Below are 18409 nucleotides of genomic sequence, written 5' to 3' on the forward strand. Positions count from 1 at the left end.
ATGGAATGTACTGAAAATGGCTGAAAACCTTGAATTCTGTTCTGTTTTTAATGTTACTAGCATCCCAGCGCATTACCCTAACAGTATGGAAGTAGACAGGATAACAGCTGTTATTCGCCACTGAATACAAACTGAGATGTTTATGCATGCCTCAAAAACAACAAGACGGAAGTAAACAAATGTAATTAAATGATAAAGATTATTCTGATTGTGAACAGTTGTAGTTCACAGCTGTGGTTTGTAGTTCTGCAGCCGGATGGCGCTGCTGCCACACACTGTTTCGCTGCAGGTCAGATGCGTCAATCTGGGTCAGACACGACGCCGGAAGTGATGCTTTACTGTCAAAGTAAAAGTACGGTATTGGCGTGGAAACGGTTTAAAACCCAAAGGAGTTTCAGAATAACGAAGATATTCAGAAGATTTAGGATACATTCATTGTTTTTATGAAGTACACGCATAAAAACATATACTTGACTATTGTTTCTTTTTTTAATTCTCATTGTGTGTTTTGTTTTTTTATATATTTCCGTAAACAAAAATGCAAATGAAAAATGAAGTTGTTATTATCAGCTAACAGTCAGAGCCATATAGATCTCATACGGCTCTGCTACCAGTCAGCGATCTAGCAGTCTTATTTTGAAAAGACTGGCGGAAGTGTTTGTGTCGCATGCGGTCTTGATGCTCGGCTCAGTCGGGTCTGTTGCTTGAAGCCGCTTCGTGTCTTCGCCGCGGCGGAGGAATAAGATGCGGAGCAGGAGCGGAACCGCATCCCGTGACCCGGATCATCCCAGAACCAGAACCAGAACCAGGATAGCTGAACCCTCCTCTTCCGGTCCGGCCCGGCTCGGCCCGCAGACAGCATGACAGCAGTGGCGGACAGAGCGATACAGACGGGCTCCAGTAGCTGCTGATAGGCGCAGTTAGCCGGGCAGCTAACAGCGCGATGAGCGCGGAGGGAAGCGGCACGATCCGCAGCCGCATCAAGAACCTGCTGCGCTCCCCGTCCATCAAACTGAGGCGGAGGAGCGGTGCGGCGCGGCACAAAGAGGACCTCAGCGACAAGGTATATATACACACACACACACACACACACACACACACACACACACACACACACACACACACACACACATACACACTTTAGCTCAGAACCCCATGTACTGTATCAGATAGTCTATCAGTGACATATTAATGTTGATTTATTACCATCTTTTCATGTGTGTACAATATCCTTGTGAGTTATGCTGTATAATGTAGGTTAGTAATGGTAGTATGGGACAATTAAACAATATCAGGTCATGATTATCATGGCCAAAATAATTATAAATATCTGAATCTGCTTAAACTGTTCGTCCTTTTTAGTGCAAATTACACTTAAATCCTTAATTTGGGCATCATAAAGTCAGAATGCATGGATAAAGGATAAATAAAAAGGCAACACTATGTAATTCTTCCATAATAAGTCCCATAATAAATACAAAAAACTTACTCTGTTTCTTAGTTTTATTCATATGATAGCGGGCATTTTCAAAGTAACTCATTTTGACCAAGATCTGATGATGCATTTTTAGTGATCTTTCAATATATACAAACAAATAGGCAAGGAAAACAAGTTTTCACAGTACATAGTTGAAGGCCTCTTGCCTTAACTGTCTTAATTCACAAAAAATGTCGATACAAAATAATGTCACATACGTTCACACACACGCAGCAGGACCGACTCCATCCATTAATACTGTGTCAGTGATCGACAGTATTTATATAATATGAATGTGTGTGTGATGTACTGGGTGCTGCATGGACATTAAGATGGAGATTCACACACACACACTCACTGCTTTCTGCTGTGTCGGCATATCTTAAACACACACACACACACACACACACACACACACACACACACACACACACACACACACACACACACAAAGGCATGCAGCAGTCCTCCGCAGTTTGTTCAACTCAGCTGGAGTCAATAAAGTTTCAGGTTCATTTACACATTCCAGTTTGGATTGTCTCGATACTTGTATCTTCTAACTTGAATATTATTATTGTTTATAGTCAGTAATATTGTTGATACTATAGGTGTTAATTCACACAATATTGTCGGCAAAAGATCTTGTGAAAAAGCTTGATGATCAAATAAATGTTGGTAAATGGTTTAAAACAACCTTAAACTGACACATCACTGTACTGGGTTAAATGTGACCCGAGTGCTCAGTGAAACAGCATAACACACACACACACACACACACACACACACACACACACACACACACACACACACACACACACACTGAGAGCGTCCTGTCCGTCAGGTTGGTCTTGTATGTTTGTCCCTGCAGGGCTTCCGTCCATCTGTCAGCAGCTTCAGTCATTCAGTCTGTAAAAGAAACCCAGAATGCTTTGAGCTGTGTGTGTGTGTGTGTGTGTGTGTGTGTGTGTGTGTGTGTGTGTGTGTGTGTGTGTGTGTGTGTGCATTCATGTAAACTAAGCTTAAGTGTGTTTTCCCTTTATGAGGACAGTTTGTCCACGCTGGTTCACGTCTAAAGGTCTGCATGATGAATGAAAAGGGTCACCAGTTAATGACGAGAGAGGAAGAAGAAAAACACGACTGTTTGATTTATCTCAGGAGCTTCTTAGAAACCTGATTTATTGTGGAATTCTGCTGGGTTTGAACTCAAAGTCTTACTGGACACAAACATCAATGCATGCTGTATATAGAAATAGAAATACACGGACACAAGAAAAGATGCTCGAGTAAAAAGAGAGTTTTTTAAAATGTCAACATAAAAACAGCTGTCGTATTAAAGAATAAGTACACAAGGATATGCAGACTGTGTACGTGTTGGTATGCGGATGAATGTATTTGTGTTGAACCTGTATACAAGGAAATCCATGGGTTCATATTCCTGTAAAAAAAGGATGAATGGTTGTAAACTTTCTGAGGGTTAAGGCTTTAAAATACGTCTTTCTGTGCAAACAAACATTATGGAAAAGGGTTAACGTAGAAAAGATCATTATGTGTGTGAATCCGTCCATCAAAGCAGCATACAACCCATTGTCAAAATGCTAGACTTTTATTTTGTAAGTTTTCTTTTATTTTGAAATTTGTTCAATTATCTTAAGAATTTTCATTTTTCAACTAACTGTCATTGTTCTGAGTAAAAAAAACACTGTCTAGCTTCCCCTCCCCCCCTCAGTCTGCATGCCTGCGGCCAAACCATGTGTGTGTAAGTGTGGTTGTGTGTGTGTGAGTAAGTGTGAGTGTGTATGGGTGTGTGTCTACAGTAATGTTCTCCTTGGGGAAACACTTCACATCTCTTCAGTCGGACTCTTTGACCTCAAACATGTGAGGAACATCTGTGTACTTTAACCGCTGCAGGAGTACACGTAGTATCTGTACAAGGTGAAGTACTATCTGTAGTATCTGTGGAATGTGTAGTATGTGTATTATCTGTAGTAGTAGATCAGAAACAACAACACTGAGACGATGGAGTAGGAAAGTAAGAAATAAATACAAATGAAAGCAAAAATAAAACAGCTTTATTTGACATGTTGATTTTATTTATTACACACATTGAAAAGGACACCTGTTGTGTTTCACTGGGTGGAATTTGGACAAAATCTTGGTATGCTTTTTCCACGTGTCTCCTCACTTCCTCCTGCCTTCACTCGCCTCCTTTCCTTGCATCCTAGTCCCCCTCAGGGTAGAAGGATACGAGGTAAAGACGCAAGGATGGAGGAGACTACAAAGTCAAAAATCCCTGGTGCACATCTGTGTGTCACATGCAGGATTCAGAGAGATTTCAAGGCTTTACTTCTCATACGCTCAATGACCTGCTAATACAACTCTGAAGTCGCTCTAGTGTGACGCTGTGCTCTGTTGTGATTGGTCCACCGCTTAGGGATGTCCTGCCCCCTTATCGCATACAATGTGTTGGAGCGCTAGCCAACAGAAGCGCCAGTGTGCCGTAGTGATGTCACTATGTTCCGGAAGAACAAACTTTGTTTTTAGTTGACTTCTTAATGGAAGAACTCTGTGAATATATTGTTTAAGAAGAATACTTAAATAGCTCAATGGTTCCTCATGGTTTAAGGAGGAGTGGGAATGATGTCCGGGTCATGGGAGGAAGTAGGACACGGAAAATCACAAGTTTAGGACTCCTTCCTGCACAACTCAGGTCTGAGGTAAACTGTGTGTGTGTGTGTGTGTGTGTGTGTGTGTGTGTGTGTGTGTGTGTGTGTGTGTGTGTGGGTGTGGATGTTGAAGAGACGACGATACATTTAGTGTGTGTGACTCATCTCTGCTGAAACAAAGTTAGCTGGTGTGTCATCTCGGAGTGTGTTTAACAGTTTAACGTGAGAGAGCGGGGAGGAAAAACCAGGGAAAACATAAATAGAGTTTGTGCAGAGCCAGGGAGAGTCATGTGAGAGGAGCACACACACACACACACACACACACACACACACATACAGTCACATACAGTGCAGACTCTGTGCTGCTGTTAGCTGTTATTAGCTTAGCATTTGTTCCAAACCACAGTGCAGCTGATTACATGCTAACAGCGGTCAGGAGAGGAAGACTATTCAAAAGTTAGACAGGGCTAAGTTTAGTTTAAAGTGAGGCATGCTGGGAAAAAGACACCCTGATGGACTGTACTACAATCTGATTGGACGGGAACGACTTTTTTAAGCAGCATGGAGTGTGAAGTAAGTGTGTGTTTGGATGGGGGTGTGCTGGGAATATTTAAAAGTAAAATCAGGTCTATTTAAAGGTTCGGGTCAGGTGTGACTTCCTGTCTGTAGGTCAGGGACTATTGGTTACGTACATACAACCTCAGTACAAGTACGTTACATTTAAGTTAGGCAACACCTTTATCTAACTCTGCTTAGAATATTGGAATAAATCAGACACGAAAACAACCAGAAACATGCAGATATGATCACTCTGTGTGTGTGTGTGTGTGTGTGTGTGTGTGTGTGTGTGTGTGTGTGTGTGTGTGTGTGTGTGTGTGTGTGTGTGTGTGTGTGTGTGTGTGTGTTTCAAATGAAGTGTTTGTACATGGGGTGGAGAGCAGGTTCTTACTTGGGTTGTGTTTTTATTGGATCACCAAGTTTTAACATGCTCACTTCCTTTCTGTGTGTGTGTGTGTGTGTGTGTGTGTGTGTTTGTGTGTGTGGGGGGGGGGGGTTTAATTGCCAAAGTACAAGCAGCACAAGTGGGTTTTTGGAACAGGTGTGGTCTTCCTGTAAGTTCAGGTAATGGGTTTTAACCTCGATGATTTTCTGTCCCTGCAGGTGACCTTGGAGAAGGTTCTGGGTATCACAGCACCGGGGAACCGAGCGTTGGCCTGCGACCCCCGAACTGGACTGTTGGCTTATCCTGCAGGGTGAGTCTGTGTGTGTGTGTGTGTGTGTGTGTGTGTGTGTGTGTGTGTGGACTGTACAGTCATTTTATGATACATCGTGATGGAGCTTTTGTCTACTATCAAGGCTTTCATTGTTTCTGCATCAGGTTCTGAGAAGTGAAAGCAGTTGAGGTGTTAATTGGAGAGTAAACATTTAAAAATCAATTAAGATTTCAGCAATTGAAAGGAGCAGAAAATCACTTATTTCCAAGTACTGATATGAGCTGGGTTGCAGTAAGTCTAGTTTAAGGGTTTTTTAAGGTTAAACATCAACAAATTAGGGTGGAAACTGAATATGTTAGTTGTGTATTTTGGATATCCCCCTCTGTCGAAAGGAGTTGAATCATGAAATAAAAGAAACTGTCAGATAAACTGAAACGAGTTTAAGTGCTGAAATCAGATAACATGTCCGGAGAGGAGAGTTATGAAGTTGTGATTAGTCAAAGTGTGTTAAAGCAGGGAAATATTTAAGTATAAACCCTGAAATAAGATAACAAATACACTAAATCACAACAAATTGTGAAATATAAAAGCACACTGGGATTCTGCTTGTGGCCTGTAGCTGAAGTGTGTGTGTGTGTGTGTGTGTGTGTGTGTGTGTGTGTGTGTGTGTGTGTGTGTGTGTGTGTGTGTGTGTGTGTGTGTGTGTGTGTGTGTGTGTGTGTGTGTGTGTGTGTGTGTGTGTCTGAATACAGCCTATGTGTTATATAAGGCGTATAAATACCGTGTTATTGTACCTCATGTTGACAGTTACGGAGGTGATTGAAAGTAGAAACTTCACACGGAGGATTAAAGTCACACAGGAGCGTAAAAATATCCCGACAGACTTCCGCTGAGCACTCTGCGTCTCATGGTCGGGATTTTACAGGCTAACGACATGATCAGATTATCAGATTAAACGTATCATGCGTTTAAAGAGGCAACACACACACACACACACACACACACACACACACACACACACACACACACACACACACACACACACACACACACACACACACACACACACACACACAGATTAGGAGCCAAGGTCCTGATAATTACCACGAGCCTTCAGTCTGATTTACAGCGATGTGATTGTGAGTCATGTGATTGGTCAACCGCTTTTTAGATGTCCCGCCCCTTAGCCTATCACGTGCAATGTGTTGGAGCGCTAGCCAATAGGAGTGTGAGTGTTGCATAGTGATGTCATAAGTAAACAAAGGAGTCCAATGGAGGCGTTTCCGACCATTTACATGCACTAAAAGCTGTATAACACACACAGGAAACCACACTAAGCAGAATAGGGCCTCGTTAAGTACACTTTGGATCCACTAAAGGTTTCCATGTTGAAGGGTGGAGCTCTGTCGACATAAAGGATTATAATCTGTTGTTTTTGCATGTTGAGTACATGTTTGTGGCTCTGTAAAGATTAGGGAACGCGTGGTGTTTGCTAAGTTGTCTTAAAGTTACATAAGAAAGATAATCTCTGTTGAGGGAAAGTCTCTGAAGGTTCGATCCTCACCTGACAGCAGCCTGTTTTCAGGAGCCTGTTTGTTTCGACAGTAAACAGACTGAGGAGGGTCTCTAGATCCTCAGGCTGGAGGTGTTTGTCTTGGACGTGTTTGTTTGTTAAACACACAGGTGCTCAGGAGTTTTGTTTCAGGCTATTCTGGTGGAGATTCAAAGCAGAGGACGCTTTATAGTAACTGCACCCCCTCTGAATCTCCAGTCTAACACAGCTGTTGTTTTCTTAGAGACTTGAAAGTACACTCTATCAAAGTGTAGTGATACTCAAAGGGGAAGAAGTACTCAGGTCTTGTACTTCAGTAAAGTAGAAGTACTCAGATCTTGTTCTTGAGTAAAAGTAGAAGTACTCAGATCTTGTACTTGAGTAAAGTAGAAGTACTCAGGTCTTGTACTTGAGTAAAGTAGAAGTACTCAGATCTTGTACTTGAGTAAAGTAGAAGTACTCAGATCTTGTACTTGAGTAAAGTAGAAGTACTCAGATCTTGTACTTGAGTAAAGTAGAAGTACTCAGATCTTGTACTTGAGTAAAGTAGAAGTACTCAGGTCTTGTACTTGAGTAAAGTAGAAGTACTCAGGTCTTGTACTTGAGTAAAGTAGAAGTACTCAGATCTTGTACTTGAGTAAAGTAGAAGTACTCAGATCTTGTACTTGAGTAAAAGTAGAAGTACTCAGATCTTGTACTTGAGTAAAGTAGAAGTACTCAGATCTTGTACTTGAGTAAAAGTAGAAGTACTCAGGTCTTGTACTTGAGTAAAGTAGAAGTACTCAGGTCTTGTACTTGAGTAAAAGTAGAAGTACTCAGATCTTGTTCTTGAGTAAAGTAGAAGTACTCAGATCTTGTACTTGAGTAAAAGTAGAACTACTCAGATCTTGTACTTGAGTAAAGTAGAAGTACTCAGGTCTTGTACTTGAGTAAAGTAGAAGTACTCAGATCTTGTACTTGAGTAAAAGTAGAAGTACTCAGATCTTGTTCTTGAGTAAAGTAGAAGTACTCAGATCTTGTACTTGAGTAAAGTAGAAGTACTCAGGTCTTGTACTTGGGTAAAAGTAGAAGTACTCAGGTCTTGTACTTGAGTAAAGTAGAAGTACTCAGATCTTGTACTTGAGTAAAGTAGAAGTACTCAGGTCTTGTACTTGGGTAAAAGTAGAAGTACTCAGATCTTGTACTTGAGTAAAAGTAGAAGTACTCAGGTCTTGTACTTGAGTAAAGTAGAAGTACTCAGGTCTTGTACTTGGGTAAAAGTAGAAGTACTCAGGTCTTGTACTTGAGTAAAGTAGAAGTACTCAGATCTTGTACTTCAGTAAAAGTAGAAGTACTCAGATCTTGTTCTTGAGTAAAGTAGAAGTACTCAGATCTTGTACTTGAGTAAAGTAGAAGTACTCAGATCTTGTACTTGAGTAAAAGTAGAAGTACTCAGATCTTGTTCTTGAGTAAAGTAGAAGTACTCAGATCTTGTACTTGAGTAAAGTAGAAGTACTCAGATCTTGTACTTGAGTAAAGTAGAAGTACTCAGGTCTTGTTCTTGAGTAAAGTAGAAGTACTCAGGTCTTGTACTTGAGTAAAGTAGAAGTACTCAGATCTTGTACTTGAGTAAAGTAGAAGTACTCAGGTCTTGTTCTTGAGTAAAGTAGAAGTACTCAGGTCTTGTACTTGAGTAAAGTAGAAGTACTCAGGTCTTGTACTTGAGTAAAGTAGAAGTACTCAGGTCTTGTACTTGAGTAAAGTAGAAGTACTCAGATCTTGTACTTGAGTAAAAGTAGAAGTGCTCAGGTCTTGTACTTGAGTAAAGTAGAAGTACTCAGGTCTTGTACTTGAGTAAAGTAGAAAAACTCAGATCTTGTTCTTGAGTAAAGTAGAAGTACTCAGATCTTGTACTTGAGTAAAGTAGAAGTACTCAGGTCTTGTACTTGAGTAAAGTAGAAGTACGCAGGTCTTGTACTTGAGTAAAGTAGAAGTACTCAGGTCTTGTACTTGAGTAAAGTAGAAGTACTCAGCTCTTGTACTTGAGTAAAATAGAAGTACTCAGATCTTGTTCTTGAGTAAAGTAGAAGTACTCAGATCTTGTACTTGAGTAAAGTAGAAGTACCAGAGTGTAGGAATACTCTGTCACAGTGAAAGTATTCTAAATGTTCCTCCAGTGAAAGTAGAAAGTACTCTCCTCTAAATGTACTTAAAGTAGCGACAGTAAAAGTAGTCATTGTCTGATTGGTCCATTTCAGAATAATATCTCTGATATGTTTTATAATGATTGATCATTAAAGTGTTCTCAGAGCTGGTAAAGGTGCAGCTAGTTTGAATGGCTTTGTATACTGCAGGGTAGCTGCTGGATTTACTGCAGGTGAACTACAGTCTGATTTAAGGGAGATTATATTTACCATCATTAATCCTAATCTGCCTAGCAACTAAAGGGGTTAAATACATGTCGGGGAGTAAAAGTACAAAGAAGCATAAAATGGAAATACTCAAGTAAAGTATTTCAAAATTGTACTTAAGTCCAGTACGTGAGTAAATGTACTTACTTATTTCCCACCTCTAGTGTGCTTCTCATTTTATATCGTACTTAAGTGGTGACTTTTTGACAATCAATAAGCCATTTTCAAACAAACATGCCAACATTTCTCCAGTGACTTGTACTTAACGTGTTTTCAGTTTGATATCACATTGGAAACTTTGTTCTGTAATAATCTATATTCCAAATGTTGATTATTTCAGGTAGAAGAAGTAGAAATCTTGCCTTAAAGTGTGAACAATATTTATTTTTGAAGCAGTTTCTTTGGAGGAACTGAAGGTGTGTCCTCGTGTCAGATAGTAAAGTTAGTGCTAACGGATAATCCTGTTGTTAAGCTAATTGTGTCGTGACTTCACAGCTCTGTGTTTACTCTAGGAATTTACAGTGAGGATAGAAACGTGACCCGTCGCTGCTCTGTGAGGCGTTCAGGGGCGAGTCAGATCCGCGTTAGCAGCTCTGTGTGAACACATTCGGGATGTGGAGTTTCAGAGATAAACCGTCACACCCGACGGCATCGAGACGCTTTACTCTGGAGCTCCTGCAGCCTGTGAATAAAGCTCTGACCCCGGCAGATTATCAAGTAGCCTCGTTTAAAGGAGCGGCTAGTAGGCCACGGTTTAGAGGAGAAGACTTTGTGGTTTGGCACAAAGAAAATGAAAGGATGAAAGCACCAATAAATACAGGACTGCTGGTTTGGAGATGGAGACTTTTAAATGGCTGAAAGTCTCTGATTGGATGCAGACTCAGTTTCTTCTTCATAATAAATAAACTATTTGAGTGATTAGCATTCGATGCCTCTACAAACAATACACATAGAGATAGAGGAATATAATGGTGTGTGACTCTGCATTTAACCCATCCTAGTGCTAGGAGCAGTGGGCAGCTATTGTGCAGCGCCCGGGGAGCAATGGGGAGGGGGGATTGGAGGTGTCCGGTGCCTTGCTCAAGGGCACCACAGCAGGGCCTAGGAGGTGAACTGGGACCTCTCCAAGTAGCAGTCCACTTTCCATATTTCAAGTCTGTTCGGGGACTTGAACCGACGACCCTACGATTCCCAGTCCAAGCCCCTACTGACTGAGCCACTGCTGGACTTTATACTAAAGGTAAGGATAATAATTAGGGAGAAGGAACGATCATAAATCCGTCAAAAAACACCGGGATTTTGACATGAGAAATAAAAGGTTTAGTAAAATACAATCGAGAATAACATTCAATTATCTAAGATGTCAAGCAAACAGTACAAGTAACTTCAAATGTAGATTTAATACAAAGTGTGACGTTGTTTATTGTCATGCCTTTACATTTGTCGTTTGCAAGGAAAAATCCAAGCTTCCTCCAACAATACTCTTTAAATAATAAATAAAAGTATTTAGAAAAAGAAAATATAGCAAGTGAAAAACTAAATGAGGATATTAGACGTACTACAGTGTCTGGAAAAATATCTGGAAAATATAAATAAAGGATCAAATAAAATACATTTGCAAAAATAAACAATTTAAACTAAAATATAGAAAATAAAAGCAGAATGAGAAATGGATAATATGTTCAATATGTAGTAAAAAAACACCCTGAATACTTAAATTAATGAAGTATTTATTGTGCAGAAGAGAGTAACGTGACATATTCATCTCTGTGATGATTGTAGGTATATCTCGGCTCAGTGAAAGGTGTTTCAAATAAACAGATTTCAGATACAGGTCAGCCGTCCCAACGAGCCTTCATCAGCTGACCCTCCTCTTCACTCTCGCTCGGTTTAAACTCCTCTTTATGAGAACCCAGAGGAACGGGGGGAATGTCAGAGGGCGAGCGATGGAAGGCGTCCAGACAGCCGACCAATCAGAAGAGAGAGCGTGGGCGGAATGCTGCGTCTGATTGGCCGGGGATGTCTGTGAGATTCTAAGATTGAGATCCAGTTAACGGATGAAGAGACGTCAGATATCAGAGAGAGGGAAGGGAAGTGGGTCAGTGGAGCGAGGGGGGAGGAATGTGGGTTAGGGTGAGGAGAGAGAGACTTCCTCTATGAACTTTGAATGAGATGTGACGGCCGAGAGGAAGACAGAGAGCGGGAAGAATCTGAGTTACCATAAAAAAATCCAGCAGAGGAAGAAGGATTCAGATCCTTTTAGGGCAGTAAAAACAGTACCTCACTACCAGTAAAAGTACTGAGAGACACTATAAAAACAGTACCTCACTACCAGTAAAAGCCCTGATAGACACTGTAAAAACAGTACCTCACTACCAGTAAAAGCCCTGATAGACACTGTAAAAACAGTACCTCACTACCAGTAAAAGTACTGATAGACACTATAAAAACAGTACTTCACTACCAGTAAAAGTACTGATAGACACTGTAAAAACAGTACCTCACTACCAGTAAAAGTACTGATAGACACTATAAAAACAGTACTTCACTACCAGTAAAAGTACTGATAGACACTATAAAAACAGTACCTCACTACCAGTAAAAGTACTGATAGACACTATAAAAACAGTACCTCACTACCAGTAAAAGTACTGATAGACACTATAAAAACAGTACTTCACTACCAGTAAAAGTACTGATAGACACTATAAAAACAGTACCTCACTACCAGTAAAAGTACTGATAGACACTATAAAAACAGTACCTCACTACCAGTAAAAGTACTGATAGACACTGTAAAAACAGTACCTCACTACCAGTAAAAGCCCTGATAGACACTGTAAAAACAGTACCTCACTACCAGTAAAAGTACTGATAGACACTATAAAAACAGTACCTCACTACCAGTAAAAGTACTGATAGACACTTTAAAAACAGTACCTCACTATCTGTAAGAGTACTGATAGACACTATAAAAACAGTACTTCACTACCAGTAAAAGTACTGATAGACACTATAAAAACAGTACCTCACTACCAGTAAAAGTACTGATAGACACTGTAAAAACAGTACCTCACTACCAGTAAAAGCCCTGAGAGACACTATAAAAACAGTACCTCACTACCAGTAAAAGTACTGAAAAAGTTCTGCATTAAATTATTATTTACCACTTACTAAAACTTTGTACTATGCGTAAAAATACTCTACTAAAAAGGAGTCAGAGTAACAAAGGTAAAAGTATTTCTTGTGGAATATGAAATACCAAGTCAAAGAATGGGAGGATGAAACCCTCTTTATCAGTCACATGCACACAGCAGAGCACACACAGTGAAATGTGTCCTCTGCATTTAACCCATCCTAGTACTAGGAGCAGTGGGCAGCTATTGGGCAAGGGCACCACAGCAGGGCCTAGGAGGTGAACTGGGACCTCTCCAAGTAGCAGTCCACCTTCCATATTTCAAGTCTGTTCGGGGACTTGAACCGGCGACCCTACGATTCCCAGTCCAAGCCCCCACTGACTGAGCCACTGCTGGACGTTGTCATTGTGCAGTATATTATTATTATGCAATAAAACATACCTTAAATACTTAAAGTACTTCATCGTCATGGTGCAGTGAAATGTAACTAAGCTACTTAAATTAAAAGAAGACTCATTAATTATCCTTAAAATGTTATAAAGTTAAAGTACAAATTGTGCAGTGAAACGTTCCCTGTCAGTATAAATACATCATAGAAAGGATCCAATTATATATTACAGACAGACAGACAGACAGACAGACAGACAGACAGACAGACAGACAGACAGACAGACAGACAGACAGACAGACAGACAGACAGACAGACAGACAGACAGACAGACAGACAGACAGACCTCTCTGCAGCTCTCTGTCTCTCTCCATGTTTCTCTTGCTGCATTGCAGATATGGTTCAGGATGGGTTGGGTCGGTGGTCTCGGGAACAAACTGTACCTGAACACATCATCATGCTACACTGCTGCAGTGTGTGTGTGTGTGTGTGTGTGTGTGTGTGTGTGTGTGTGTGTGTGTGTGTGTGTGTGTGTGTGTGTGTGTGTGTGTGTGTGTGTGTGTGTGTGTGTGTGTGTGTGTGTGTGTGTGTGTCTGTGTGTGTTTATATGTGTGTGGAAGACAAGGGCACCTTCCTCTCTCATATGAACAACCCTTCCCGTGCTTTAGCTCATTTACTACAAACACTTCATCATTTTCTGAACATGATTGCTTCCTCATGTACAGATTTCAATTATTTAGCATTTTGTCAGGAAACAGAGGAAGGAAATACTTATTAAAGGAGCCCTCTTCTGCTTGTTTGGGTTCTCTCTTTCCTGTAGTGTGTTCTCTAGGTTTTAGAGCATGTCAATGGTCTGTGAAGGCAAAAAAGAACATTGTACGTGGTAGGCTAGGGATTGTATCTGAAGGACTGTGAACATCCCCTCATCCTTCCTTTAACACACACACACACACACACACACACACACACACACACACATTCTCAGGCAGGTGTGTGTGTTACCTGATGCTGCGGTCCTGGCAGCCCACCGCTGCGTACTTCCTGGTGGGCTCCACGTCCATGTCGTACAGCATCGTCTTCCTCACCACGTGATGCGTCCGAGTGAACTCCAGACCGTCCTCCAGCTGCGGCACCACAGAAGAAGAAGTTTATTAACGTTATTCTGACACACACAAGGACATTTATCATACAGATTTAAAGGAAACTGGACCACCATGGACCCAACTGACTCAATTCACTACAAGCTCTTATTAATATACATTTTATGATACAAGCGGCCGAAATGGGTCCAGGCACATCCAGCTGGGAGGAGACGTCTGGGGGATGGGAACACACACACACACACACACACACACACACACACACACACACACACACACACACACACACACACACACACACACACACACACACAGATAAAGCTCTGAACACAGATTGGTATTTATCCCGTGGTCCCTCAGATAAATCAGCAGGAGTGTGATTATGTTTGGAGAGAGAGAAGAAGAAGAGACTCGGTTCTGTTGAGAGATGAAAAAAACATGTTTATCAGTGTTTGAACTTTGGACACAGCCATGCTATCTGCTCCCACCCGCTCCCAGTGTTTATGCTAAGCTACGCTAACACACACACACACACACACACACACACACGTCTGGATATCCTGCTGAACTTTTCATTTAAAGTCAGAACATTTTAAACTCTCACAGATCTGATTAGACTTGTCTATGCAGGTCAACACACACACACACATACACACACACGTATAATCCCTGTGTTAGTTGGCAGGCTGTGTGTGTGTGTGTGTGTGTGTGTGTGTGTGTGTGTGTGTGTGTGTATGTGTATGGAGATGAACAAATACTCAGTGATAAGTGGTTGCTGACTGCAAGCAGTTGAGTCAGCAACCACTTATATTCTTCCTCTTCAAGGCACACACACACACACACACACACACACACACACACACACACACACACACACACACACACACACACACACACACACATTGAGTGTTAGGTAATGCTTAATTTTGAGTGATTTCTCTGTGTATCAGGGACTGACTGCACCGCTCCGTATGTGATGGTTTGTGATTGAGACTCTAAAGCTCTTCTCTGATTGGTTCCTACCTGTTCAGAGAGGGTGATGATGTCACGGCGCCTCAGAACAGAAACAAACCTGTTCCTCTGTTTCTTTTCTGCAGAGAGGGTCAGAAGTCAGAGAGCGCTTTGATGTGACACCTGCACTTTTCCCACTTCAAATGCACAAAACACACAAACACACACACACACACACACACACACACACACACACACACACACACACACACACACACACACACACACACACACACACACACACACACACACATGTAGTGATATAAAGACAGAGACAAAAAGGGAAATACTCAAGTTATGAACCATGTTGAAATTCTACTTCTTGCTGTGTGTGTGTGTGTGTGTGTGTGTGTGTGTGTGTGTGTGTGTGTGTGTGTGTGTGTGTGTGTGTGTGTGTGTGTGTGTGTGTGTGTGTGTTTCAGAGCATGATCTGTTTATGAAAGTTCAGGTTGGACAGACTGAGTCACCAAACAGAGACTCATTAAACCTGCACACTGTTTATACAGCAGTGTGTGTGTGTGTGTGTGTGTGTGTGTGTGTGTGTGTGTGTGTGTGTGTGTGTGTGTGTGTGTGTGTGTGTGTGTGTGTGTGTGTGTGTGTGTGTGTGTGTGTGTGTGTGTGTGTGTGTGTGTGTGTGTGTGTGTGTGTGTGTGTCTGTGAGAGAGAGAGTCTTAGCAGGAACTATTGAACTGTGATAGATGGACTTGTTTTGGAAGTGAAACCTGAACTGTAAGTTGATGTTAACAGTTGTTACTCTTTATTTAGAACATAAACAACCTTTTTAATGCCGGGATTAATAAAGAATGCACAATATTCTCTTTATAGAGTTTATTTGGATCATCCAATTAAACTAAACACTGATGGTGTCATTATATTGCTATTTCCATTGTGCAATCAATGTTTACTTTATAATTATAGGTTGAAGATTGTGTGTGTGTGTGTGTGTGTGTGTGTGTGTGTGTGTGTGTGTGTGTGTGTGTGTGTGTGTGTGTGTGTGTGTGTGTGTGTGTGTGTGCTTCAAATGAAGTGTTTGTACATCGGGTGGAGAGCAGGTTCTTATTCAGGTTGTGTTTTTATTGGATCACCACGTTTTAAAACGCTCACTTTCTTTCTGTGTGTTTTGTGTGTGTGTGTGTGTTCAGGTGTGTCGTTGTCCTTCTGAATCCTCGGAAAAACAAACAGCTTTACATCTTCAACAGCTCCAGGTAAGACTTTCGGCCAATCAGCTCTCACCTCCCCTGCACGTGAAAGACTTAGGGGGCAATAGGTTCTCAAAACCAGGAAGGACATTTTCAAAGGGATTCTAAATTGTGTTTCTGGGTCAGTTTCTGATGCTGTGTCTCAATTTGCTTTTCTTACATTTGCTGTTTGAGTGCATCACAACGATCGCTATCTTAGCTACGTAGTGGTAAAAGCAAAACCAGCTAGTATTACGGTTGCACAGGTGAACACAGCACTGTCCAAACAAAACGTGTTCCTGAGTTTGTTCAGTATTTATTACACTCACCACTAGACTGGGGTTGAAGAGAAACCATAGTTCATTTTATTCAGCAGTATATAATGATGTCAAACTGCTATGGATAAGTTGCTCACTAGCTACAACGCCACACGGTTGAAATGTAGTTTAGGGAAGGAACTGAATTAAGAGACAACATGTATAATCCAGGTCCATGGGGGAGTAGGGAGAGAGTGCATGCTTTGATAACAGCTCTTGGTGTAAGACATGTGACCTTTTTTCCTCTTTCTGTTCTTCAGGAAGGCGATCACCACGTTAGCGTTTTCTCCAGATGGGAAATATGTCGTCACAGGAGAGGTGAGCCTGATCCAGGACCAGAGTTTACTCAGTCCAGGGTCTTTAGTCCATGTGTCAAAGACCCTGTTAGCACTTTAAAATGCAACCTGGCCAATCAACATAGGAGCAGGCATGGATAGGAAAATGAATAAATATAAAATAAAATGACTGGAAACAAAACAAAAGAGCTCCAAACCTTGCAGAGAGAGAACCGAAGCGAGGCCTCGTGCACACAGAGGAGGTCTGGAGGATTAATGAGGAGGTTTAGAGTAACAGACGGTCTCTCAGCATGATGGGAAGTCAACCTGCTGGTGTTCCTCTGACACTGAATCAATATCCCACTGGGCATACAAGATAAATACCCATCAGATTGTTGATCTATTTTACTATCAGCTTGTTAAAGTTCATACGGTTTTATCCAGAAGAGGTGCATCCGTCAGTCTTTGTCATGAATGAGTCTTTTGATCGTTTATTTCCTCTCCTCCTCAGAGCGGTCACATGCCGGCGGTTCGAGTCTGGGACGCGTCGGAGCGCCAGCAGGTCGCCGAGCTGCAGGAACATAAATACGGAGTCGCCTGCGTCGCGTTTTCCCCAAACGGGAAATACATCGTCAGCGTCGGCTACCAGCACGACATGATGGTCAACGTCTGGAACTGGAAGGTAAACGAGTAAACGTTCGAGGGAATAATTTATTCATCAGCAGGATGATGCGCTCATGCACACGCTGTTTTTAAATACATTTGTCTTTCTTGTGTATACTTCTTTTAGGTTTATCCTTAAATAAAACCCTGCATTAGTTCTATTAATTTTCTAATGTTTTATATTTTTTAAAGGTTTTGTGCTGGTTTTTTTTAGACGTTATAAAGTATCTGTATACCAAGTACAGTATTATAAAATATTAAATAAATATAAGACAAAATATAAATGGTATAAAAAAAGAAAAAACAAACTTATATCCTAAAATAATAATAAATACACATTTTAAATGAATTATAAATAAATTCCACAGCGATCTACAAAGATATGATTATCATTTATAGAGTCATTGCGTCATGCTTCTTGTTGTGTAGACATTGTTTAGTAATCCATTAATGGCTGCTTTATTTCCTGAGTCAGCCGCCTGATCAGGGATTAAGAAGTGCCATCGGTTAAATTGTATTGAGTCAAAGTATGTTGTAGTGAAACTGCTTGGTTATCCAGCTGACTGTTGGGTATTTGTGTGTCTTTCCATCAGAAAAACGTTGTTGTCGCAGCCAATAAGGTCTCCAGTAAAGTGACGGCCGTCTCCTTCTCCGACGACAGCTCCTACTTTGTTACCGCCGGCAACCGCCACGTCAAGTTCTGGTACCTGGACCACGCCAAGACCTCCAAGGTCAACGCCACCGTCCCCCTGCTGGGGCGTTCAGGGCTGCTGGGAGAGCTCAGGAATAACTTCTTCAGCGATGTGGCGTGCGGTCGGGGTCGACAGGCCTCGTCCACTTTCTGCATCACCTCCTCCGGCCTGCTGTGTGAGTTCAACGACCGGAGACTCCTCGACAAGTGGGTCGAGCTGCGGGTGAGTCCTAAAGAAAAGTTAGACCTTTCCACCTGTATTTACCTTTTGTAGCCCCGCCCCCTTTTCCCACTTCTGGTTCAAACTCTGTTCAAATGTGTATCAAATTAGCTAGCTAGAGTAAGCTATCTAC

The 18409-nt window shown here is 41.5% G+C and overlaps 1 protein-coding gene across 1 annotated transcript in view; it reads left to right on the forward strand.

Moving 5' to 3' along the window:
* The first annotated feature begins 687 nt into the window (after positions 1-687).
* Positions 688-18409, forward strand: part of mapkbp1 (mitogen-activated protein kinase binding protein 1) — a 31358-nt gene continuing 13636 nt past the window's right edge. Inside the window, 6 exon segments of the mRNA XM_063908381.1 lie at positions 688-1063; positions 5302-5393; positions 16075-16137; positions 16688-16745; positions 17214-17384; positions 17959-18279. Of these exon segments, the coding sequence (XP_063764451.1) occupies positions 944-1063; positions 5302-5393; positions 16075-16137; positions 16688-16745; positions 17214-17384; positions 17959-18279 (825 nt within the window). The 5' untranslated portion in view covers positions 688-943.

Source organism: Eleginops maclovinus, chromosome 19, assembly GCF_036324505.1.
Source record: "Eleginops maclovinus isolate JMC-PN-2008 ecotype Puerto Natales chromosome 19, JC_Emac_rtc_rv5, whole genome shotgun sequence".
Taxonomy (NCBI): Eukaryota; Metazoa; Chordata; class Actinopteri; order Perciformes; family Eleginopidae; genus Eleginops; species Eleginops maclovinus.